Source organism: Globicephala melas, chromosome 12 (genome assembly GCF_963455315.2).
Source record: "Globicephala melas chromosome 12, mGloMel1.2, whole genome shotgun sequence".
NCBI lineage: Eukaryota > Metazoa > Chordata > Mammalia > Artiodactyla > Delphinidae > Globicephala > Globicephala melas.
In genome coordinates, this window is record NC_083325.1 from 32380788 (window position 1) to 32405696 (window position 24909).

Genomic DNA, 24909 nt, shown 5'->3' on the forward strand with positions numbered 1-24909 from the left:
TCTTAGTTTACTGAGTTCTTGTTTTGTTGCGAAGGGGTTTTAAATTTGTCAGATGCTTTTATTCTATCTGTTGAGATGACCATAGGTATGGCATTTTTTATTCTGTTAGTATAATGAACCATGTTAATTTTGAATATTAAACCAACCTTGCATTACTGGGATAATCCTCAGTTGGTCATGATTTTTATTCTTTAAAATATTTTTCTGGATTTAATTTCATCAAATATTGTTAAGGATTTTTCCATCCATGGTCATGAAGAAATATTGGAGTAGAGTTTTCTTTTTTGTAATGGCACTGTCTGATTTTGCTGTCAGGGTAAGCTGGCCTCATAAAATGAGTTAGAACTATTCCTTCCCCTTCTGCTTTCTGAATGAATTTGTATAGGATTGGTATGTTTTTCAGACTTTGAATATATGATAGAATTGACCAGTGAAGCCATCAAAGTCTTTAGTTTTCTTTGTTAAGAAGGTTTTGTGTGTTCTTTTTAAACTCCAGTTCAGTTTATTTTAATAGCAATAGAGCTGTTCAACTTTATTTTTTTCTTGAGTCAGTTTTGGTAGATTTTATTTTTCAAGAAACTTGTCCATTTCATCTAAGTTATAAATTTTATTTTCATACTTTTTTTGAATATCCATTTATTTTTCTTTTAATGTCTGTAAAATCTCTAGTGATTTGCCTGGGGTGTTAGTTATTGACCTTTTCCAAAAAATGAGTTTTGGTTTTACTGATTTTTCTTTCTGTTTGTCCATTTTTTAGTTCATTAATTTCTGCTTTTTTTTCTCTTTTTCCCCTTGCCTTGGGTTTAATTTATTCTTTTTCTAGCTTTTCAAGGTGGGAACAGATCACTGGGTTTTGGACTTCCCTTGTAATAGCATTTTCCTCAAAAGACTGCTTAACCTGCATCCTTTAAATTCTGATAGCTTCCGTTTTTACTCTGTTCAGAATATTTTCTGATTTCTCTCATCATTTCTTCTGTGACTCATGGGTTATTTAGAATTGTGTTGTTCATTTTCAAATATTTGGATGTTTCTAAATACCTCTCTTGCTTAATTCCATTGTAATGAAAAAATATATTCTGTATGGTTTCAAACCTTTAAAGTTTATTGAGACTTTTTTTTAGGCTCAGAATAATGTCTGTCTTCGTGAATGTTCGTGTGCAGTAGAAAAGAATATTTTGTTGTTTTAGGACATCTTGGTTGATAGTGTGTTGTTCTGATCTTCCACAACTTATTTTTTCCTTTGGTCTACTTATTTTCTGTTATTTACTGTGAGAGAAATGTTAAAATCTCCAAATATGACTGTCTGTTTAACTTTCAGTTCTCTGTATTTGACACATTTAATTTTGAAGCCCTGTTATTAAGTATATACAGTTGGCCCTTGAGCAACAGATGTTTGAACTGTGTGAGTCCACTAATGCAGGGATTTTTTTCAATAAATACTGTAGCATCGATACTACATGATCCAAGTGAATGCATGGATTTGGGTATCTGCCAGGGTCCTGGAACCCATTCCCTGTAGATACTGAGGGATAACTATATATGAAAGGGTTCTGGGACCCAGTTACAACGTATTTTTCCCTACACATCCACAGAATTCTCAGATAGCACCTGGGTGTCCTGCAATTCAACTCAATTCTGACACTATCTAGAGATAGCATCAGCCTCCGCAGGTTAAGGGCTCAGTCCTACAAACTGCCCCCTCCCCCGCTCCTTTAGATGCGAATTGCAAGTCCAGGTTGTTACCTGAAGTTCTGACCAACCGGTTATAGATTGGAGGTTCCAACAACCCCCACCTTGAGTTTGAGTAATTTGCTAGTGCCACTCAGAACTCAGAGAAACATTTTACTGCCTAGATCACTGACATACTATAAGAGGATGTAACTCAGGAACAGCCAGATGGAAGAGATGTCTAGGGCAAGGTGCATGGAAGGGGTGTGGAGCTTCCATGCCCTCTCCAGGTGCTCCAGTCTCCCTGCATCTCCACATGCCCCCCAACCAAGAAGCTCTCCAACCCATCCTTTTGGTTTTTCTGGAGGCTTCATTAGATAGGCATGATTGATTAAATCACTATCAGTGGTGATTGAGCTCAGTCTCCAGCCCAGCTTAAATCATTGGCGAATGGTTTAACCCCCAGCCTATCTCTCTTCCCTAGAGATTGGAAGGTGGGACTGGAAGGTCCAACCTCGAATCACACGATTGGTTCTCCTGGCCACCAACCCCTACCTTTAGTCCTTTCCTATAGTCACCTCATTAACATAACAAAAGAAATCTTTATAGCTCTCCACACTTGAGACATTCTAAGGAGCTCTTGTGCTAGGATATTTCTCATTATATATCACAATATATTTAGGATTGTTACATCTTCCTAATGAATTGACTCTTTTAAGGTTATGAAATAGTCCTCTTTATCCCTGGTAATATTCCTTGTTCTGAATTCTACATTGTCCAGTATTCTTAGCCACTGTATCTTTCTTTTGATTATTACTTGTGTGGTATCTCCTCCTGTCTTTTTAGTTTCAGCCTATCTGTAAAGTAGACTTCGTTTAGATAGTATATAGTTGTATCTTCTTTGAATTGGAGTTATTAGACCATTTACGTTGAACGTAATTAATATAATTCTCAAAATGCTTGGATTTAAATCTACCATCTTGCTACTTTGTATTTTTTTCCTCATTTGATTTTTGATCCTTCCTATTTATCTGCCTTTTTTTGGATTGAGTATTTTTATGATTAATTTTTTTTTTTTTTTTTTTTTTTTTTTGCGGTACGTGGGCGTCTCACTGTTGTGGCCTCTCCCGTTGCGGAGCACAGGCTCCGGACGCGCAGGCCCAGCGGCCATGGCTCACAGGCCCAGCCGCTCCGGGGCACGTGGGATCTTCCCGGATTGGGGCACGAACCCTTGTCCCCTGCATCGGCAGGCGGACTCTCAACCAGGGAGCCACCAGGGAAGCCCTGGAATAATATTTTTTAAAGGGTATTTAAAAAATTCAGACATGAAAGAATATGTGAGACAGTAAAAGATAGGAATCATGGTAAGAATCTTAAGGTCAATTAAGTAAGGTGCAAAATAAGTAGAACTCCATCTCTGCTAATTAATAATGTCATTTTTATTAATGTTTGCTACTCCTGTCTCTGTTTTAATATATACTTGATGTTTAAAGTGACCTAAAACTAGATTAACCAGTTAAATTATCTGCTATAATTTTCAAGGAAAAGACTAATTATTGTCAGCAAGATAGGAATTAAAGATGCTAATTTACTGATAAACTTTTCTCAGACCTTAAGTTTACTCAGAATAAGAGATACTTTTAAGAGTTTAAAAGCTAGCCAGCCACACTAAAATGGTACTTATTATTTCAGGCGGCACTCAATAACTTCTTAGGATACATAGGTATATTCAAATATCAATATTTAAATGTTAATCCCATTGTACACTTGCTGCTAGACAGGGTCAAGATTAGATAGATGGGATATAGGATGCATGGTATAGTCAATCTGTTGTTGAACTTTAAAAATTCAATTTGTATTACTTTAAACTCTGTAGACTTTTAAAAAGATTTTCTTCATGATTTTTACTTTGTGTGAGTCTGTTATACTTGGAATTTTTACAGTTTTAGATTTAGAACTACTTCTGGTTCCATTGCTAATCAAATGGTGTGATCTTTCACCAGCTTACTTGACCTCCCTGGACGCAGTCATCAAGAATTTTAAATGTAGGCATTGGGTCAGGTCTGTAGTTTTTCTAGAGCACTTTTAAGTAAACTTTTTGTAAATTAGGAGTTCAGGCGAATTATATTAGAGTTTATCCATGAGATAAGACTTCTCATGAAAAGAAAAATTTGGAGTTCAAGTGGCTGGCTGTCTTACATTGGACCTACCTTCCTATTAATATTTTTCTTATTTTTGTTGCATAGCGTACAGAACATTCTGTTTCAATGCAGGTATAAAAGGATTTTTGTTTTCTTAACAGCTTTGCAGTCTCAGTAAACTCTTCAATTAAATAGAAATGGCAGGAGAAGCTTTATTCTGAGCTCTACCCAAAAATGAGTTCATCCAGCAAGACAGCTTAGTGCACTGACAGTCTGTAGTGTGTTAAAATTTGATATACAGTATGTTTAGGGTGTTAAAAATATTTAAAATAAATTTTAATCAAATCTTTGCATAAATCTTAAGTGACAGGGCCACAACTCAGGCCTGTTTAATGCAAGAGCTCTTTCTATCATACTGTATAATTTTTTCATCAAAAATATTTATAGATCTAGACACATTTCGTTTATGGCTTATTTCCCGATGTTTTGTGACTCAGAATATTTAAGTTCAATCTTTTAAAGACATTTGTGCCAATTTTATGACTAATTTTTTTTTTTTTTTCCTCCAGGGAAATGAGGCAAGTTATCCTTTGGAAATGTGCTCACACTGTAAGTCAAATATTCTTATCAAGAACTTCTTTTATTTTCACATTCTATATATGTATGTATGTAAATCTTACGCCTCTATAAATTTATATAGCGAAGTTAGCCCTTAACCATTTTAAATGGCAGTGAATTTGACTTAGAGTGTTTCTGAGTTACCAGAATAGGGAAAGATTTTTTTATAGACCTCTTTATTATTAGTGTCTGCACTATGTTGTAATTACAAACCGACCCTCAAATCTCAGTGGCTTAACCCAACTGAAGTTTTTCAGATTAACAAAGCTGCAAGTAAACAGTTAACTTACTTAACTTGTGGTTATGTAAAATGAAGTGCTTATTGAAGGCAAAACTGAGAGACTAAGGAGCTATCGTACAAGACGTTTCTGGGGAGGAGGAGTATAAGAAGTGTGGGTGGGCTGGCTGTTCTGACTATACTGGAGAACATAAAGAAAGAAAATGACAATCTTAGAAATTCTTGATTCAAGGATCAGAGGACCAGGGAGCTTAAATAAAAATCAAAAGGTCTCTTGTGTGAAAGTACAATGATTGAGGAAGAGGGAGATCATGAGAATTGGAATGGGGACGCTGGTAAGTTTAGATACCGTCCTGAGGTCCCAGAATTCCCAAAGTCTTCTGAACCTTCCTTGCCCTTTCTGCCATCCCTGTTTGATGAAGCTGGTCCTGCCTTGTTTGGAGACATCTTACTTTGCAATGAGATGTCTCTTCTTTTTTGTCTTATTAAAACCATTTCCCCATTGCTCATTGTTTCATTAGTCTCCTTTATTTTCCCAGAACACTTGTCAGTTTCTTTCATTCTCATCAACACCTTTGCTTGCTTATGAGCTCTGGATAAATGCTCTTCCATCAGCTCTTTTCTTGAGCAACTTCATCGTCTTTCAGATCTCAGCATAAATGTCTCCTATAAAATGTCCCCTCTTCGGAGATGTTTTCTCTTTCTATGCCCTCTTCAGATTCTCTCTAACATGGGCAGTACCCTGTTTATTTTCTTTAGAACAGTTACCATAAGCTTAAATTACTTGTTTATTAATCCATTTTATTTTCCATTTTATAATTTCTACAGTTTCTTAAACTTTTTTTTTTATGGTGATACTCTATGACCAATGACCCATAGTTTGGCCATCCGTACTACTATTTACATTTTATTTTACTGTTTCCTCCCAGGCTTTCCTTTATGAATTTCTTATATAATTTTGATCATATGTAGGTGTGTATTTCTGTTTTAAACATGAAGATAAAATGTTGTATCCAGTGTATTGTTAGAACTGACCAAAACCAAACCTAATTATGACTCTCTAGACCAGAGGTTGGTAAACTACTGCCTTACCTACAGTTTTTTTAATAAAGTTTTATTGGAACACAGCCATGCCCATTTACTCACATTGTCTATGGCTGTTTTTGTTTGACCTCTGAAATGTGGTCAAGATAGAGTACTTACAGACTAGTGCTCCGAGTGTTATCTAGATCTATAATTCTTGTCTGTGCCATAATTGACATGTCAGTTGTATAGTTTCTTTAGAATTGAAAGAGTTCTGCTCAGAATTGTGCCTTGCCACTTACTGTTCAGCTTGAGCCTGTGGTGTTTTCCTCTTGTTGCTAGTGGGCAAGAAGGAGGTGTAGAAGCCTGTAATTAGCTAGGATTCAGGCTGCAAATAGAGTGGGGGTAGGCTGTTGGGAGTACAGCTCTGAAAAGTATGAGGTACTAGGAGGTTAGTTTTTGTTTCTTGGTCAGGGAACAGAGGTCCTAAGGGGGCAAGATGTCCCAGGTTCTTACCTTCTGCACTCCTTTAAGATCTGGGACTGAGGGTCATTTACCTGATTGCAAAGAAAAATGTACCAGGGCAAAAGGCAAGATGGATGTTCCCCTCGCTACATCCAGGATGGTGAAAGCCAAGTTTTTTTAAATAGTAAGTATTTGAAATAGATTTCATACAGTGTTAAAAGCTATCTCTTTCCGTTTTATCTTTAGAACTTAGTAAGTCTTCTTTCTTAGGACTTCATCTGTGCTTTGATGAAATTTGAGCCTTGTCACTAAAGATCTGTACTTGTCAGTGATTGTTCAACTAGATATGAATCTGTCTGAATTCTTCTGTCATCCAGTAAAAATGTAGTTTTCCTCTATTTTCTAACTGGTTTACTAGAATATATTTTATACATGATTTGGATGAATTTGAACGTATTCACATTAAAACCACCACTTTTTTCCCCACCCACACATTGTAGTAAGTCTTGTTTTGCTCATTTGCAAAACTTCTTTATTAATGGGAGAGCTTAGTGTTATTTGTAAACAGCTGTTACCATGTATAAAATGTTAAAACCAATCCTTGAGGCACTTTACTTTTTACACTTCCCCTGTTCAAGTTGTGCTTTCTCTTCCTTTCCAGACCTAGCTCAGGTCTGTGTTCTCTGTGAGGCCTTCAGTAGTCCTCTCACCTTAGTAGTTACTGTCTCATATGTTCTTTTAGTATTTAAATTATGCTCTTTTTTAAAACGGTAGTAAGATTCTAAATTGTATGCTGTAAAGTACTGTTTTTAACCCTGTGACACACAGATAAGTACCCACAGAATGCTTACAGTCTAGCTACTGGGATAAAGAGAAGAAATGCATCAATTTTTACAGTGGAAACAAACCATTATGAGCAATAGAAGCAAAGGTTCCAAGGAGGGAAAATTACCTTTGGTTAAGAAAATTAAGAAAAGCTTCATGGAAGGGGTGATGTTTGAAATTGTTTTTTGAAATCTACATAAGATTTGAATGCTGATTAATTCTTTCACCTGTCTGGTCATTTGTCCCTTTCAGTTTCCTTAAATTCCATCCAGATCTTCAATATTTTATCTAAACCCCCTGCATAATTCTTTCCAGTACCCTACCTTTAATCAGTGATTTTCATCTCCGAATGCTTAAGAAAACCGAGAACATTTTTAAGTGTTAACCTCATTACCTCCTCACCCCATCACCCCCTGCCTGCCACACACGGAAATTTTCCCATTTTCGTACTCATGCTTAATAACTCCTTCCTTTCAATATCAGAGTTTAGGTTATACCTCTCTTATTCAAGGTCAGCCTTGGCACTTGTGCTTTTGATCTCATCCCCTCTCATCTCTAGGACCTTATGTTTTTAGTTTCTCTTTGTTTTTACCTGTGTCTCCGCGTCTTCATTTTTCTTCACGTTACAAACATAATCAACTCCCCTTTGATCCTGATCCTGCGCGTGCCTCCCCGTTCTTCTCCTTTCTTTCTCATATTTGAGCTTTGCATGAGCATATACAGTGATCTCCATTTCCTTATTTCTGCCTGCTCAAATCTGGCTTTCATCTCCTACTACTTTGCTGACACTGTTGTTATTAAGGTCACCTTCCTTGTATTTATTTATTTTGTTTTATTTATTTATTTTTTGGGGGGGCCACACCGTGTGACTTGTGGGATCTTAGTTTACCGACCAGGGATCGAACCTGGGCCCTTGGCAGTGAGAACACAGAGTCCTCACTACTGGACCGCCAGGGAATTCCCATGGTCACCTTCATTTTATTGACACATTGCCTAATTGCTAAATCTGATGGAGTGGAAAGACCTGTAAAATCATTTGTGCTATTTGGGAAAATTTGAGCACTGATTATTTAATATCAAGGAATTAATTATTAATAATTAATGTTTTAGTTGTAATAATATTGTGGTGTAAAAGAATACCTTAGAGATAGATGATAAACACTGAACAGTTATAAGGACATGGTATGTCTGGGATTTGCTCTAAAATAATTGAAGTGGGTGTATAAATAAGGTTCTAATGTGTCAGTGGTTGAAACTGGGTGATAGATATGTGGGATTCATTTTATGAGTCTCTCAACCTTTGTACGTGTTTGAAAGTTTCCTTTATAAAGTTGTTTTTTTTTTTTTAATGAGTGGAAAAAGGAGGCGGGAAATAACTAAGAGTAATATCAAGGAGAAGTAATTATTTAATTATAGTTAAGTATGGCATGCAGTACAGCAAGCCTTAATAATAAGAGGCGGTTGAACTCATTTTCACCCGTAAAAGATTTGAGGTATTGACAGTGGAAGTGGAAGTGCGATGCCTGGCATAGAGCAGATACTGAGTAAGTATCTGTTGACTGAATAAGCTAGTAAGAGCTCAGAGCTGGACTGTAGAGACAGCTAGTTGGATAATTTTAAAGGCTGTATCTTTAGAAAAACCCAGTAGTTACCAATCACCCCACTTGTTTTCATAAATAATAACAAGTACTTACATGGCATTAACACATGCCAGGCACTGTTCTAAGCATTTCACATACATTTATTTACCGTCTTAATCCTCACAGTAGCCTCATGAAAGAGATATTGTTACTTTCCCCATTGTATAGATGAGAAAACAGGCATCAATAACTGGCCTGAGATCACACAGCAGCAGGTAGAGTAACAAAACCATGATTTAATCTCAAGCAGTCGTGCTCTAGAGTTATATTTTTAATAACAATACTGTACAGCCTCTCTTATAGTAACTCTTACAAGTTTAATGTTATGTTTGTCTACATGAATGATTTTAGGCAAAACTGGACTTGTCTAAGACATAGTTAGGTATTCTCTGATTTTTTTTTTGTCTCTTAATTGAGTGTTTGCTTTTTGTTGAGTTAAATTATTTTAGGCCATTGTGACTTTGTTTCTGTCTGTTGGCTAGCCTGTCTGGAGTAGGAAATGTATACTCTGTTGGGGTGATTTGCTCAAAGTTGAGACTGTTGTTGTAACTTGGCATGATAATTTGGAAAAGTGGCTGAGTGCAAGATACTAGGTTAGATAGTTCAGCAGAGGGCTAGATTGGAGCACGGGAGGAAGTATGAGTGGAAAGTCAGATTCAACTAATATTTTTTTACTGTTGATAAAACCAGTATAATTCTGAATAATTTTGATAAAGTTGGTGAACAGAGGGACTATTTTGTAGATTGAATGTAGATGAAAGACTAAAACAGTCTTTTATCTGAAGAGCTTTCTCAATTTTCTTTCGTTAGAAGGTGAACCAAGAGGAGCTTGGCAGCCTCTGAAGGAACGTTTCCCTTTGCATAATGAACTATCTGTAGAAACCTTGAAGACACCTTTAGCCATTAGGACACTGCTCTCATTTTGAGTAAACAGTCTCATTCAATCAGTTTTGTTTCTGGTTTAAATACTTACAAGTGACTTGAAAACATAGAGATATTGACTTCAATTTGTGCTGTTAATTTCTGCTCACAGTCAGTTGTCTCAGCGAGGTTTACATGTTCATATTCTTTACTTAGACTAGGGTTTTTCTTTGTTTTGAAAACAAAACTTTTTCACTGAAAAGGTTAATCTAAAGTTAATTTGATTTCCTCCTTCATTTCTGCATTCTTTTTTTTTGAGTTTGCTTTAAATATTTTACATTTATTTTTTTCTGCATTCTTTTATGTTTTCTTTCTTATATGTACCAGCTTAACTCACTTTAATTTTTTTCTTTTGTTGCTGAAATGATTTTAATCTATAGGTGAAACACTCTTTAAATGATACTCAGAATACATTACAATTTGGTTTTAAGATAGATTTGAGTTTAAAACAGGTCTTACTCACAATGATTCCGGTAAATCAAGTGCTCCAGAACACAATTCGGAGATGTAACAATTATGTGATGACTTCTTAATTGTCCAAGGGGATGAAGATCTTCTTCAAATATGGAAAGAAATTAAATCATTCTATAGTACTAACCTCTAAGAGTTATTCTCCTTTATAGACTACAATATTATTGTCAGTTTCATATGCTTTTTTTTTTTTTGCTGTATGCGGGCCTCTCATTGTTGTGGCCTCTCCTGTTGCGGACCACAGGCTCCGGATGTGCAGGCTCAGCGGCCATGGCTCACGGGCCCAGCCGCTCCGCGGCAAGTGGGATCTTCCCGGACCGGGGCACGAACCCGTGTCCCCTGCGTCGGCAGGCGGACTCTCAACCACTGCGCAGCCAGGGAAGCCCTCATATACTTTTACTTTATGAAGAACTCCTGCAGGAAGAAATTTCTGAAGGTCTTCCCAGATATAAACAGCTACATTTTCTGTCGTCTTACGACATCTACAAAATATGGCACATCCAGATCCAGCTTCTTATGATCAAGGGGCTTCATAATTGCCTCCTGTGGAGCCGATGGGTTGCGCTAAAGGAGAGCAGGCGGGACACTCGCGCCCACTGTCGAGGGCTCGAACCCGCTTCGCTCATGGTTTTGCAGGCCCACGTCCTGCCAGCGCCTCGTGCCCTCCAGTTCACTTGAATTTTTCAGTGATGTGTGTTCTAAAGAGTAATTTCTGGTTTACTCCCAAATCTTTATTTATCATCTCAGAAATCTTTGGAGGAAACTTTTAATATCCATAAAAATTTTATGTCACTAACTTTGAAATTGACTTGTACACTTGTTACTTTAGGTTTAAATCTTCATAAATGTATCAAATAATTCATGCTGCTTAATCTACCAGCCATGATTTATCATTTACTTAGTAATTAGTGATCCTGAACTCTAATTTATTTCACCTAGTCCACTGAGAATTACTTATATTCTGTTTTCTTTCAGTAAAGCTTTATTGCTGAGTAATGAAGTATAGTGCACGAACTTGAACGCCTAGGCTTGAAGTTGCTACCTTGTTTTGCCATCACAGTACCTTTTTAAAAAACAATGCCTGGATTGTTTACAGTATTCTAAAAATTTCAGGTTTTTAGATGAGTAGTCTTAAGAAAAGTGAAGTGCTAGCTCTGTTTTCTTTATCCATACTGTCAAATTTTGGCATCATGGTAGCACTTAACAAATTGGTAGTTTCAGCAGTGAAGTCCATGGCATGTAGTAATTTCACAGTCTACCACAAAATTGAGTAATTTTGTAGCTGGTATGTAGAAGACAGTTACTTTAGCTGGTTTAAGAAAGCCTAGCTAGCCATTTAGCAAAAGTATAAATTCTTGGATCTCCCTCAGAATGTTAGAGCAAAAGAGATGGAAAAATACGCAAGAAAAGAGGAACTTGGAGAACAAATACAGAATGTAATAGCATCTGTCTAAAAGACATCTCAAAAGTTATATTACATGAAATAAAAGCAAAAATAATCAGTGAAATAGTAGGAGAAAATTTTCTTCACCTAAAAAATCGTATTTTCTGATTGAAAGAGCATTCTGATACTCGGGAAGTTTAGATGAAAAAAGATCTCCATTTGGTGTCAACCTCTTTTGTAGTTCTAAAAGTCCAAGAGCAAAAAGAAAATCCTAAGAGCTGCTAGACAGGGAAAAGGTTGGCCTCAAAAAGAATAAGAGTCTACTGGCATTGGATTTCTTAGCAGCAGCAATAGATATTAGAAAGCAATAGGGCAGTTAATTCAAAGTTCGTTCTGAGTTCCTAAATCTAGAATTTGATAGCAACCAAATGATTACTCAGGTGAGAGGCCAAATTAAAGACATTTCCAGAAATGTAAGGACTTGGCAAATTTACCTTTCATACCTTCTTGAATATGTACCCAGAAAAATGAAGGAGCAGTTAGAGAAAAAAGATGAAACAAGATCCAAGAAACTAAATCTCTTAAGACACCAGTGAAGATCCTGGGATAACAACTATGCCAGGGACCTGGAAAGCAGGTGGTTCAAATTAGAGCAAGAAGCCAGAATTGTCTGTGGAAGATGTCATCAAGAAGAAAGTAAAAGTCATTATATAAATTGTATGCTGGAATTTCTTAATGTTAAGGTAAAAGGCAAGGCAGCAAGGGAAAAAAGCAGAGACTGGGGATGCAGTATTACATTCTTGGCGATAAACCAGATTGAGCTCTTGAGCAGCCATAAATAAGTCTTTTGACTAAATGGGGCTGAAAGTAAAAGAAGACTCTTGAATATGCATGCTTTTGTGAAAATACCATATTTTGGGGGGAGTTGGTGGTGGGGACTGATAACAAAGCTAAAGAAAAGTGCAACTAATATGTTTAACTGCAGCATATCATAGGAAAAGATAAAAGAAAAGCTTGGAGAATGTGATATAATGGGTTAGGGTTGGATTTGACGTACAAAAACAGTGGAACTCTTTGAGAGCCATATCTTTTGATTAAGATATGTTACTGACCTACACGGTATACTTAGGTTAAAAGAAAAAAAGTGTGTGACTTTCAAGCCAGGGTTATTAATAACTTAGTGAGAAAACTTGAAGATGTGCTTTTATGATCTTATAAATATATGCTTATTGCATATTCTCATTTGAACCACAATGTAAATAAACCGAAAAGAGAAGAACAACAGTAATACAAACACCTTCAGCAGGAAAACCAGTAGGAGAACATCTTAAAAATATGTTGTTTGATTTTTATCTATCTGAAGTGGAAATATTCTTATTATTCCCTTTTCTCCATACTTGGCCCAAGAGTGCAGGTTGAGGAACAACAGTGTTTAGTATCTCTTAGCCTAACCTTCTATGTTAACTCTTCTGATGTAACTAACAAGGAAAGAAATTAGATCGGAAAGTATTTCAAGAAATCCTGTCGCCCAGCTTTTGCCATCAAGCTTTACAGGCTGAGCAACTTACTTAACTCTCTGGATCTTTATCCTCATCTGGAGTTTTTCATCTCCAAGGTTTCTTCCAACTTTTTACATTACATGGCTTTTCTATTACAGATTTTCTCCCGAAACTCAGTGAGCTTTGAAGACAATTCTAAGAATGTATTTTTAGGATTAAGTGTGTAGCTTCTTTTGTGACATCTTTGGACAGTATTCATTTGCCTTTGTGAGTTTTGAGGTGGTGAATCATTTTTGACTGTATCTTTTACCTAAGGTAGGAGGAAGTTAGTGGTACATAGCATTCACATTTTGAAGAAGCATTCTAGAAGAAAGAAAGAAAACATAGTTAACAATATTAGTAATGAAACAACTGACATCACTTACATACCTACAGATGTTAAAAGAATAACTAGGGAATTTTATAAACAGTTTTATTCCAATAAGTTCTACACGTTGGATGAAACAAGACAAATTCCTTGAAAAAACGAATACAGGCAGACCTCTTTTCATTGTACTTCACTTTATCGTGCTTCACAGATACTGTTTTTTGGCTTTTTAAAAACTTAAACAAACTGGAGGTTTGTGGCAACCCTGTATAAAGCAAGTGTATTGATACCATTGTTCCAGCAGCACCTGCTCACTTTGCATCTGTTTGTCACATTTTGGTAGTTCTCGCGATATTTCAAAGTTTTTCACTATTGTTATCATATTTGTTATGGTGATCTGTGATCAGTGATCTTTGATGTTTCTTTTTTTTTTTTTTTTTTTTTTTTTGCGGTACGCGGGCCTCTCACTGTTGTGGCCTCTCCCGTTGCGGAGCACAGGCTCCAGATGCACAGGCTCAGTGGCCATGGCTCACAGGCCCATCCGCTCCATGGCATGTGGGATCTTCCTGGACTGGGGCACGAACCTGTGTCCCCTGCATTGGCAGGTGGACTCTCAACCACTGCGCCACCAGGGAAGCCCCTTTGATGTTTCTGTTACGACTTGCTGAAGGCTCAGATGGTGGTTAGCATTTTTAGCATAATTTATTAATTAAACTTAGCATAATTTAATTTACCTTTAAATTAAGGTATGTACATTGTTTTTTTTAGACAATGCTGTTGCATACGTAATAGACTACAGTATAGTGTAAACATAACTTTTATATGCATTGGGAAACCAAAAAATTCATGTGACTTGCTATTTTGCAGTGGTCTAGAACCAAACCTGCGATATCTTCAAGGTATGCCTGTTCCTAAAACTGACACAAAAGGAAATAGAAAATCTTAATAGCATTATATCTATTAATAAAATTGAATTCTTTCCCACAAAGAAAACTCCAGGGCTCAGATGGCTTTACTGGTAAATTCTAGCAAACATTTAATGGAAAAAAATAAAGAATCCTTAAGAAAATAGAAGCTAGCGTTATACCAATAGCAGTACCGAAGACATTATAGAAAACTGTAGACCAGTATTCACCATGAACATATGTGTAAAAATCCTTAAATATTTGTAAGTCAAATCCAACAATATGTAAAAAGGACAGTAAAGCATGGTCAAGTGGAGTTTATCCCAGGAGTACGATTTTATCTAGAAATATCAATTAATGTAATTCACTATATTGATGTAATAAAAGAGAAAAAACATCTTCTTAATAGTTGTAGCAAAGCATTTGTTTGACAGAGTTCAGTAGCCACTCATGATTAATAGTTTTGGCAAATTAGGAACAGAAGGGAACTATATCAACCTGATAAAGGGCACCTACCAAAAACCTATAGCTAACATCATACTTATTTGTTGATGAAAGACTGAATGCTTTCCATGGGGAAAAAAGTAGTTTTTCACTCTGACCAATAGTAGTCAAAACTGTACTAGAAGTTCTAGCCAGTACATTAAGTCCAGTAGAAGAAACGTAATACGTTCAGACTGGAAAGGAAGGAGTAAAGCTGTCTTTATTCTCAGATGACATGGTTGTGTATGTAGTAAATCCTGTTCCTAGAAATAAGAAGTGAACTTATTAGCAAGATTGTAGGATACAAGGGCAATATACAAAAAGCAGTGGAATCTCTCTATAACAGCAGTGAACAATTGAAAAAAAAAAGAAATTGACAAAGATACCATTTATAATAGAATAAAAACATTGGGATATTCAAGTGTAAATTTAACCAAATATATGTAAGATCTATACACCGAACTATGAAACGTCACTGAGAGAAACTTAAAAAGACCTAAGTAAATGGAGGGAGGTACCATATTCATAGATTGGAAGACTTTGATACTGTTAAGGTATCAGTTCTACTCAGATTGATCTGTAGATTCAAGACAATCCCAATCATTTTCAGCAGGGTTTTAATAAAAATTACCAAATAATTGTTAATTCTATATGGGAAAACCCAGGTCTTAGAAGAGCTGGCACAATTTTGAAAAAGAACAACGAAGTGTGAGGACAGTGTTCCCTGATTTAAAGACTAAAACATAAAACTGTGGTATTAGCATAAGATAAATAAATCAGTAGAACAGAGTAGAGGGTATAAACCCATGTGTGTGTATTCGATTGATTTTTTTTTTAAATAACTCTAGTCTTTTATTCAGCTATACTCGATAAAAACATTTTTTTCTTTAATTAATTATTTATTTATTTTTGGCTGTGTTGGGTCTTTGTTGTTGCAAGCGGGGGCTACTCTTCGTTGCAGTGCACAGGTTTCTCATTGCGGTGGCTTCTCTTGTTGTGGAGCACGGGCTCTAGGCGTGCAGGCTTCAGTAACTGTGGCACACGGGCTCTAGAGCGCAGGCTCACTAGCTATGGCGCATGGACTTAGTTGCTCCACAGCATGTGGGATCTTCCTGGACCAGGGCTTGAACCCGTGTCGCCTGCATTGGCAGGTGGATTCTTAACCACTGCGCCACCAGGGCAGTCCATTGATTGATTAAAAAAATTTTTTTTAATTGGATATTTGACATGTAACATTGTGTAAATTTAAGGTGTACAACATGTTACTTTATACAGTTAACTGATTTTTGACAAAAACATCAAAGGTACCAGTGTAAGGGGAGCCTTTTGAACAAAATAACTGGAATAAAAGTTTACCCTTACTTGTACAAAAAACATGGGTCAAAAATTTAAACATAAAAGCCACAACTATGGAACTTCTAGAAGAAAACATCAGAGAAAATCTTCACGACCACCATAGGCAAGGATTTTTAGTTTATTTGTAAAACATGAATCATAAAAGAAAAAAATGGGTTTCATCAAAATTGAAGGTTTTTGCTCCTTAAAGGCAGCTTATAAGCTGGGAGAAGATACTTGAAATGCCTACACCTGACAAAGGACTTGCACTAATCAGTATAAAGAGAGAATCAGACAACTTTTTAAAGACAGCCCACCTTTTAAAAGGGTAAAATATTTGAAGTCACTTAAATGAAGATATATCAGCTGCCAATAATCACATGAAAAAGATGCTCAAGATAATTAATCCTCAGAGGAACGCAGGCTGAAACTATAATTGCATAGTGCTGCCACCCAGCAGAGTGGCTAAACTTAGAAAGACTCACAATTTCACGAGTTGGCAAGGAGATGTAGAGCTCCTGGAATTCTCAGATATTGCCAGTGGGAGTGTAAAATGGTACACCACTTTGGAAAACTTTTTAACAGTTTCTGAAAGTCAAATGTATGCTTACCCTATGACCCAGCAATTCCAGGAAAACATTGGTTTACAAAAAGACTTAAGTATAATATTCTTAGAATCTTTATTCCTAATAGTCCCAAACGAAACAATAGGAATGTCTGTTAACAGATGAATGCATAAACTGATTGTAGTATATCCGTACAATGGACTATATATATACTACTGTGCCATAAAAAGGAAGAAGCTACTGACATATGAAACAACTTGGATTAGTGTCAAAAACTTAACGAGAAAAGGAAGATGGACACAAGAGTACGTATCTATGATCCCATTTATGTGAAATTCTAGACAGAATTTAGTTACAGAAAGCAGGACAGTGGTTGCCTAGGGTTGTGGTGGGGAGGGGGTGCGGTGTGTTTGTGATTGACTGGAAAGGACCTTAGGAAACATTTTGGGATGATAGAAATGTGCTTCTGTCTTGATTGCAGTGCTGCTTACGTAGGTGTGTATGTTTGGCAAAACCTGTAGAATTGTATATTTAATAATGCGTTTTTGGAATATCAGTTATTTCCCAAAGTTGGTTTAAAATTTCTTTTTAGCGTTTTGATTACAACTTGATAATTCTTTTGTTGGTGCTGATGTGTAGCTCTTGTATATTTGATAATTAATAATTTTTAAGTGTGTCATAATTTTAATCTAGAAACACCAAGAGCATGTGTTGCCTCTAGCATTAGAAAATTATGATATACCTCTAGAACCTAGACCTTTTAAAGTGGATGAAAGTTTTTCATTTGTAAGGAAAAGACACAGCACAAATGTCCATTTTTCATAATATGCCCTTTTGATTCTCTTTCAGTATTAATAGGGAGCTTTCTTTGCTTTGTTCTGTTAAAGTATTCTGTGTAGAATATAAATATTAGACTGCTAGGGTAATCACAAGGTTGTTATAAAATTAGGCAGTTTTTTGGAGCTGCTTATGAAGGTTTTATCTGCGCCCCCTAGTGGTTTTGATTTCTTATTTGGGATAACATTGGAAATACAGTCATTACTTTTGTAGAAGATGAATTTTACAGAAGACTTTAAAACTTTTAAATTAATCTTTATGTTGAAAAACTACCCAATAGCTTCTATTGACAACACTATAAGGCTTCATTGTTGTGCTAGTCTTTACAAGGTTATTCAATACATGTTTCTCGGGGCTTCTGGTGGTACAGTGGTTAAGAATCCTCCTGCCAATGCAGGGGATACGGGTTCGAGCCCTGGTCCGGGAAGATCCCACATGCCGTGCAACAGCTAACTAAGCCCGTGTGCCACAACTACTGAGCTTGCGCTCTAGAGCCCACGAGCCACAATTACTGAGCCCACGCACCACAAATGCTGAAGCCCACACACCACAAATGCTGAAGCCCGCGCACCTAGAGCCTGTGCTCCGCAACAAGAGAAGCCACCGCAATGGGAAGCCTGCGCACCGCAACAAGAGTAGCCCCCGCTCGCCACAACTAGAGAAAGCCCACACGTGCAGCAACGAAGACCCAAAGCAGCCAGAAATAAAAATAAATTAAAAAAAAAAAAACACATGTTTCTCCATAGGTAATTTTATCATATCTGAGGGCTCTTTCCACAGTACCTCTAAGATCCCTTATTAGGGATCTATAGTTTTCATTCTATAGCATAGTTCTAAATATCCTGCCATACAAACGAGATTGGGGCATATCTTCTTAAATACATAGTCAGGATGAGAATGGAACATTTTATGGTGCCAGAAAATAAGGAAATGCTCAAATTGGGGATTGTTGAAAAGTCACACAGGAGCCAGCTTGAGGTAGTACCTAAAGAAGAAAGCTGGAATAATTTGGTTAACAGGTAATGTGACATTGGATTTTAACCCATAGGATAAAATAAGTACCCATGAATCCATGCTGATACGAATAATTGAATAAAGAAACAAATAGGGAAAGGGGACAGGTTTGTTTTGTTTTGTTTTTTGACAGGAACAGTCCAGTTAATAATGAGGGAAAAAGAAAATCATTATTAGGCAATACCACAGTAATAAAATTTTGCAAACAAGACCTACCTAGGTGATGCTCCAATTAGATCAGAGTTTGAGGAGAAAGTAGGATATTTGAATAGTCTCAGAGTATTCCCCCACCAATATTTTTTTTTTTTTTTTTTTTTTTTGCGGTACGCGGGCCTTTCACTGTTGCGGCCTCTCCCGTTGTGGAGCACAGGCTCTGGACACGCAGGCTCAGCGGCCATGGCTCACGGGCCCAGCCGCTCCCCGGCACGTGGGATCTTCCCGGACCGGGGCACGAACCCGTGTCCCCTGCATCGGCAGGCGGACTCTCAACCACTGTGCCACCAGGGAAGCCCTCTCCCAATATATTTTAATACAGAGGGAAAGATTGTAGATTTATAGTGGAGAAATCTGGCAGAAACCACCTTGGCCAAGTGATCAAAATTAGCATCACTAGTGAAAAGACATGTTGACATGAACCCCTTGATAATGATGCACTGCGAAGGACATATCATTTCTATGGTATTCTTGCCCCAAAGCATTCTAATCATGAAAAAAACATCAGCAACTCACTCTGAGGGATATTTTACAAAATACTGGATCAGAAGTTTCAAAGTCATGAAACACAAGGAGAAAAATTAAGAGTTGCTACAAATAGGAGGAGGCTTAAGGAAAAATTACAAAAATGTTGCAAAAATCATAGAGTTCCCAAATATCACTCACCCAAGCTTCCTCTGATGGTAACATCTCACAGACTTAAAGTGCAATTATCATTATCAAAATCAAGAAATTAACATTTTTACAGTACTGTTAAACTGTATATTTTAGTGAAAAAAGAAATTGTGACACTGGAAAGTTTTTCTTTTCCAGAATTCTATTCAGGATCCCACATTGCATTTAGTTGTTTCTTTGAAGATACTATTATCACTAGGAGGATTTGATAAGACTTGCTTTATTTTGTTTTAAATTGTTTATGGACTAATAGGTAATAAATTATTTATAAAGTGGCTATTAAAAGAATTTCCTGAAGGAGTAGTCTTGTTGCTACTTATTACTGTTTTACAAATTTGGAGAATTGGCTAAAATTTGAGGAAAATTTATTTTTCTACCATTCTGCTTATTCCTTTTCCTTTTCATGCTGAGAAACCTCAAAATCACCTAACAGTGGAGTAGCAGCTTGGTGTGTGTGTATAGTAATAACAGTGCTTGAAGAGCCAGAGGCCTGCATCTCTTTGCTACTGTTGGGAATCTCTTACATTCTTTTTTTCTAAATGATAAAAAATACATGTATAATAAAGAGAGGTGGTTAATGTTTCTTCATCTGAGAAGATGATGAATGAATAAGCAACCTTTCTATCTCTATTAACATTATATACTCTCTAGCGTTAATATGTCCAGTTGGAAATATTTATTTAAACTTACTGTAGCAACATGAGCTCTCTAAAGGCAACTTCTTAATTATTTTATGTGGTAATAAGATTCTTGAAATCACTTGTTAAAATAGGAAACCATCTAGATTTCACATTTATTCCTGAGTATATTCAAGGGTGCAGTGATCTGGGTATGGTCTCAACAATTTAATTTGCTGTTTTCCATGTAAACATTCCATAGTAATACCTATATTATTATAATATATACCTATATTATAAACTCAGACTAAAATATCTAAGTTTTTAATATCTTAAATTTTAGAGACATACATATATGTATGACTATAAGATTAACTATTACAATACTTTGTATAATATAATGTAAATTGAATATGTAGGCACTTCCAACTACTAAAAAAGATAATCCTCCCAAAGGTATCCTTACAAAAAGTGGAAAAGTAACATGAGTTTCAGCTTGGCAAAACATATGAAAAACAGTATCTCTGAGTCACAAGATGAGTCAAAAGGGTGAGGTTTGTTTGTTTTTCCTTGTTCATCTGTTTTAAGGGAGTATGATCCCAAGTAGCAGAAAAAAATCTTTGATGAAAGTTGGTGCCAAAAGTTGGAATTCTTTATATTTAGCTTGTACGAAGTGCAAAGCTGAAGCACTTGATGGTGCTGCCAAGGCGGGTTTGATCTGTTTTAAAGATCTGGGCCTGATTTTTAGGATATTGGTAATAACTGTAAACGGATAGTAACCTTTAAAAATTTAACCTTTATAAAATTTTTTCTTAAAAATTTAATTAAAGGATTAAAATCTAAAAATGCTGGGTTTTCTTTGCTCATATTTGCAAAGAATATCTTTAGAAGAATATTCAAGAAGCTGGCAACGTTGGAGGGAGGCTTTGAATATTGAACTGTGTTCAAACCATGTTCAAATTTTGAACCACGAACTGCTAGAAATAAACTAAATTAAAATTTTACAAGATAAGTGAAAATTAGAGTGCCTGGTACATAGAGATTGATTTAGTCTGCCTGGTAAAACCACGTGACTTCCATGATCAGCTTAGCATTGTTAATCTTGTAATATCTTACTCAGCATACAGTTGGTTGTATGTTATGGCAGGTGCAGACAAACAAAAGGGTAACAAAAAAAATTTTATGATATATTTTCTTTGTTATAAGAAATTAGTCAATCGTATATGCAACTCTTTAAATTGGAAATTAAACTCTTGGATAAGTGGTGAATTTTTTTCCTATAATTATCACAAAATTGTTTGTTAAATCTTGCTGCCTCTTTTTGTTTGCTTTTAGTTGATGCTGATGAAATTAAAAGGCTAGGAAAGAGATTTAAGAAGCTCGATTTGGACAATTCTGGTTCTTTGAGTGTGGAAGAGTTCATGTCTCTGCCTGAGTTACAACAGAATCCCTTAGTACAGCGAGTAATAGATATATTTGACACAGATGGGAATGGAGAAGTAGACTTTAAAGGTAAGGAAGTAGTTTTTTTTTAAACTACCAGTTAGATAATCTGTGAATAGCATCTTACAGCTCTGTGTACAAAAATGTCTGAAAAATTTAGTTTTTCTTGAATGTGTATTACTGGTTTTCTTATAAAGATAGATTACATTAAAACCTCAAAGTCTGTGATATATGAACCTTAATGGGCTAATAAGATCTTTTACTTTTGGGGTCATAAATGATCAAATTGCCCTTTAAGGTAATCTGAAAAATGGGATTTAGAATTTCTTTTGTTGTTCGAAAATTAGTCTCACTTTAGGGAAACTTACAATATTAGAAGCTACATTTTTAAAACCTTTTATAAAAGAATGAGACTTAATACTAAGTCAGCAATAAAAAGTAAGCTGAAGTAATAAGGATATGAGTATTATCATAGAAAGGATTAATTTAGTTAATCTAAGATTTTACGAAGACAGTAGCGCTTTTGCTAATATTAACCATTTGATTCTACACTTTAAAGTAAATAAACATTTCATTTCACCAGGGAATCAACAGATTTTGTTATTTTAGTTTGAGGAATTGGATTATAAGTGAAGGGCTTTAAAACTGGTTATGATTTAGTGTTTAGCAGGCAGTGAAGAAAAATGACCATTTGTTAATGAAACATCCAACAGTTTATTTAAATGATTCTGAATTTTGGAGCCAGAAATCCAAAATTTTTTTTTTTCTGCCAAACAATGTAAATTTTTTTAAAGCCTCCTTTTGTCATATTCTAAGAAAAAAGAGTTAAATAGCTTAAAGAATATGGGTTTTTTTTTGAGTGTTATGCTCTGTAGCGTAAGTAAATATTTGTTTAAATTGATTTGACTTTAGAGAACTCCAGGTTCAGATTAAAATGTATATATATAGAACCTCGTTTGTTACGAAGTTTCAAATTTGGCTTTTTCAGTTTTAAACACAGCTAGTAATATTTTCTTTTGCAGCAAGAAAATATCTTTTTGTCAGCACGTAGGGGTTTGTGTGTGTGTGTGTGTGGGGGGGTATGTGTTGTTTTTCTTTGTAAAAAATTGAAACTTCTGATTTGTAAACATATTTTATTCTTATTCAGAGTTCATTGAGGGAGTCTCTCAGTTCAGTGTCAAAGGAGATAAGGAACAGAAGTTGAGGTGTAAGTATTTCTCTCCACTGAGTTCATTCTCCCTCTTAAGACCACTACCCCATACTGCATTATAACCTCCTTTTAAAATATTCTAAAAGATGTCTTTTATTCTAGATCCTTAGTAAACATAACAAAAATTTTACATTCTGGAGAAAATCCTTTCTGGACATTTGCAGTTTGCATTTTTTAATGATGTGTCATTGTTGCTTTTAGTTGGATAGAAGGAAAATAGAATTTCCTTCTACAACCGTATGAATTACATGTCTTAGATAAGAGATTTTTTTTTAATTGAAGTATAGTTGATGTACAGTGTTTTATAAGTTACAAGTGTACAATATAGTGATTCACAATTTTAAAGATTATATTCCATTTATAGTTATTATAAAATGTTGGCATGAAAGTGAGAAGAAATGCTCTAATATGATTAGGTTAACTTTATTTACACTCGTTGTATTCAGAATTATTTAGCCAGAAGTCCACTATTTTGGTTTACATAGGCTGCCTCTATCATAGGGAACATCTGATATCTTTTTAAAACATTCAGCTCTTAACTAGAGAGATGTTGTATTTATAACAGTTCTCTGAGGTGCAGGCTATATGCAAACATCCTTTGCAAACGAACTCTTTTTGATACAAATGAGAATAATAGTAATAGCATTTGCTGTCTTTGATTGTATATTATCTCATTCGGTACTGTAAAGAACCTGAGAGGTTAGAACTATTATTAGCCCCAATTACATATGTGCAGAAAATGAAGCTTAGGAAGGGTAAATAACTTACCACTAGGCTACACTAATTGGCCAAAGCAGTCTTGATTCCATGGCTCATATACACTTCTTTTTTTTTTAAGATTTTTTCAATGTAGACCTTTTTTTTTTTTTTTTTTTGATTTTTTGGCTGCATTGGGTCTTCGTTGCTGTGCGTGGGCTTTCTCTAGTTGCGGCGAGCGGGGGCTACTCTTTGTTGCACTGCATGGGCTTCTCGTTGTGGTGGCTTCTCTTGTTGCGGAGCACAGGCTCTAGCACGCAGGCTTCAGTAGTTGTGACACACAGGCTCAGTAGTTGTGGCTCGCGGGCTGTAGAACACAGACTCAGTAGTTGTGGTGCACGAGCTTAGCTGCTCCACGGCATGTGGGATCTTCCAGGACCAGGGCTCGAACCCGTGTCTCCTGCACTGGCAGGCAGATTCAGGGAAGCCCAATGTGGACCATTTTTAAAGTCTTTATTGAATTTGTTGCTTCTGTTTTATGTTTTGGTTTTTTGGCCATGAGGCATGTGAGATCTTAGCTCCCTGACCAGGGATCAAACCCACCGCCTGCATTGGAAGGTGAAGTCTTAACCACTGGACCACCAGGGAAGTCCCATAGCCCATATACTCTTAACCATTTTCACCTAGAGACATCTCTGTGTAGGAAGGAGCTGTCCTCAGAGTAGAATTCTAATTGTTTGGCAGCTTATTGTTCTCTCTCTCATTGAAAGTATTCGTTTGTGATTGCCTTTGATTTTGCCATTGATTTTCCTTACTCTCTTTTTAGTTGCTTTCCGTATCTATGACATGGATAAAGATGGCTATATTTCCAATGGGGAACTCTTCCAGGTGCTGAAGATGATGGTGGGGAACAATCTGAAAGATACACAGTTACAGCAAATCGTGGACAAAACCATAATAAATGCAGATAAGGATGGAGATGGAAGAATATCCTTTGAAGAATTCTGTGCTGTAAGTACATTCATTAGTTACACTTCATGAAAACATTTTTAATACCACTTAATAGAGAATTCCTTTATTTTGCCCTAGACATTTCTACTTTTGATTTTGCCTAATTGCTCCATATTCAAGGTTTTGAAATGTTCTTTGTTGTGTTACTGATTTTATTCTCAGTGATTGTCTGATAAAATGCCACAAGAATGGTACTAGTAACTTTTACTTATTATTGGTAGCCTCCCAAATGAACAGCTAGGTTGTTTGAAAATACTTTTGTGGGAAATATGAGTTCATGAGTTTCAGCTAGGAATCCAGAGGCTTGGTTTCATGAGGACAACAGAAATGGAGTCCCTGTCCGTCTTAAACTCAGCAGCTAGGCCTTGTAAAAGGGTGATTTTATTTTTCTAAGCTACTGATGGGTAGTCCTTGTACGCTGGGGCAAGGGCTCCACAGAGGCAGGGGCTACAGTTGTGGGAAGGCCTCGACAACTAGCTCTAGGTGGAAACTGGGGCAACGGCTTAGCTTCCAGTTTACTACTTCTCTTCTTTACTCCTGCCCCTAAAGCAAAGATACTAACTTTTTGATGTGTTAAAAGCAGTTTTAACTGTAAGCTAGAGATACTGAGCAATGCAAAGGAAAGGCAAAGATAACAAAGAAAA

At 36.1% G+C, this 24909-nt stretch overlaps 1 protein-coding gene across 1 annotated transcript in view; it reads left to right on the forward strand.

The window, feature by feature from the left end:
* PPP3R1 (protein phosphatase 3 regulatory subunit B, alpha) overlaps positions 1 to 24909 on the forward strand; it is a 59199-nt gene that overhangs the window by 27663 nt on the left and 6627 nt on the right. The window contains exons 2-5 of the mRNA XM_030877419.3: positions 4379 to 4418; positions 21241 to 21417; positions 22496 to 22555; positions 24081 to 24265. Of these exons, the coding sequence (XP_030733279.1) occupies positions 4379 to 4418; positions 21241 to 21417; positions 22496 to 22555; positions 24081 to 24265 (462 nt within the window). The remainder of the gene's footprint in view (positions 1 to 4378; positions 4419 to 21240; positions 21418 to 22495; positions 22556 to 24080; positions 24266 to 24909) is intronic.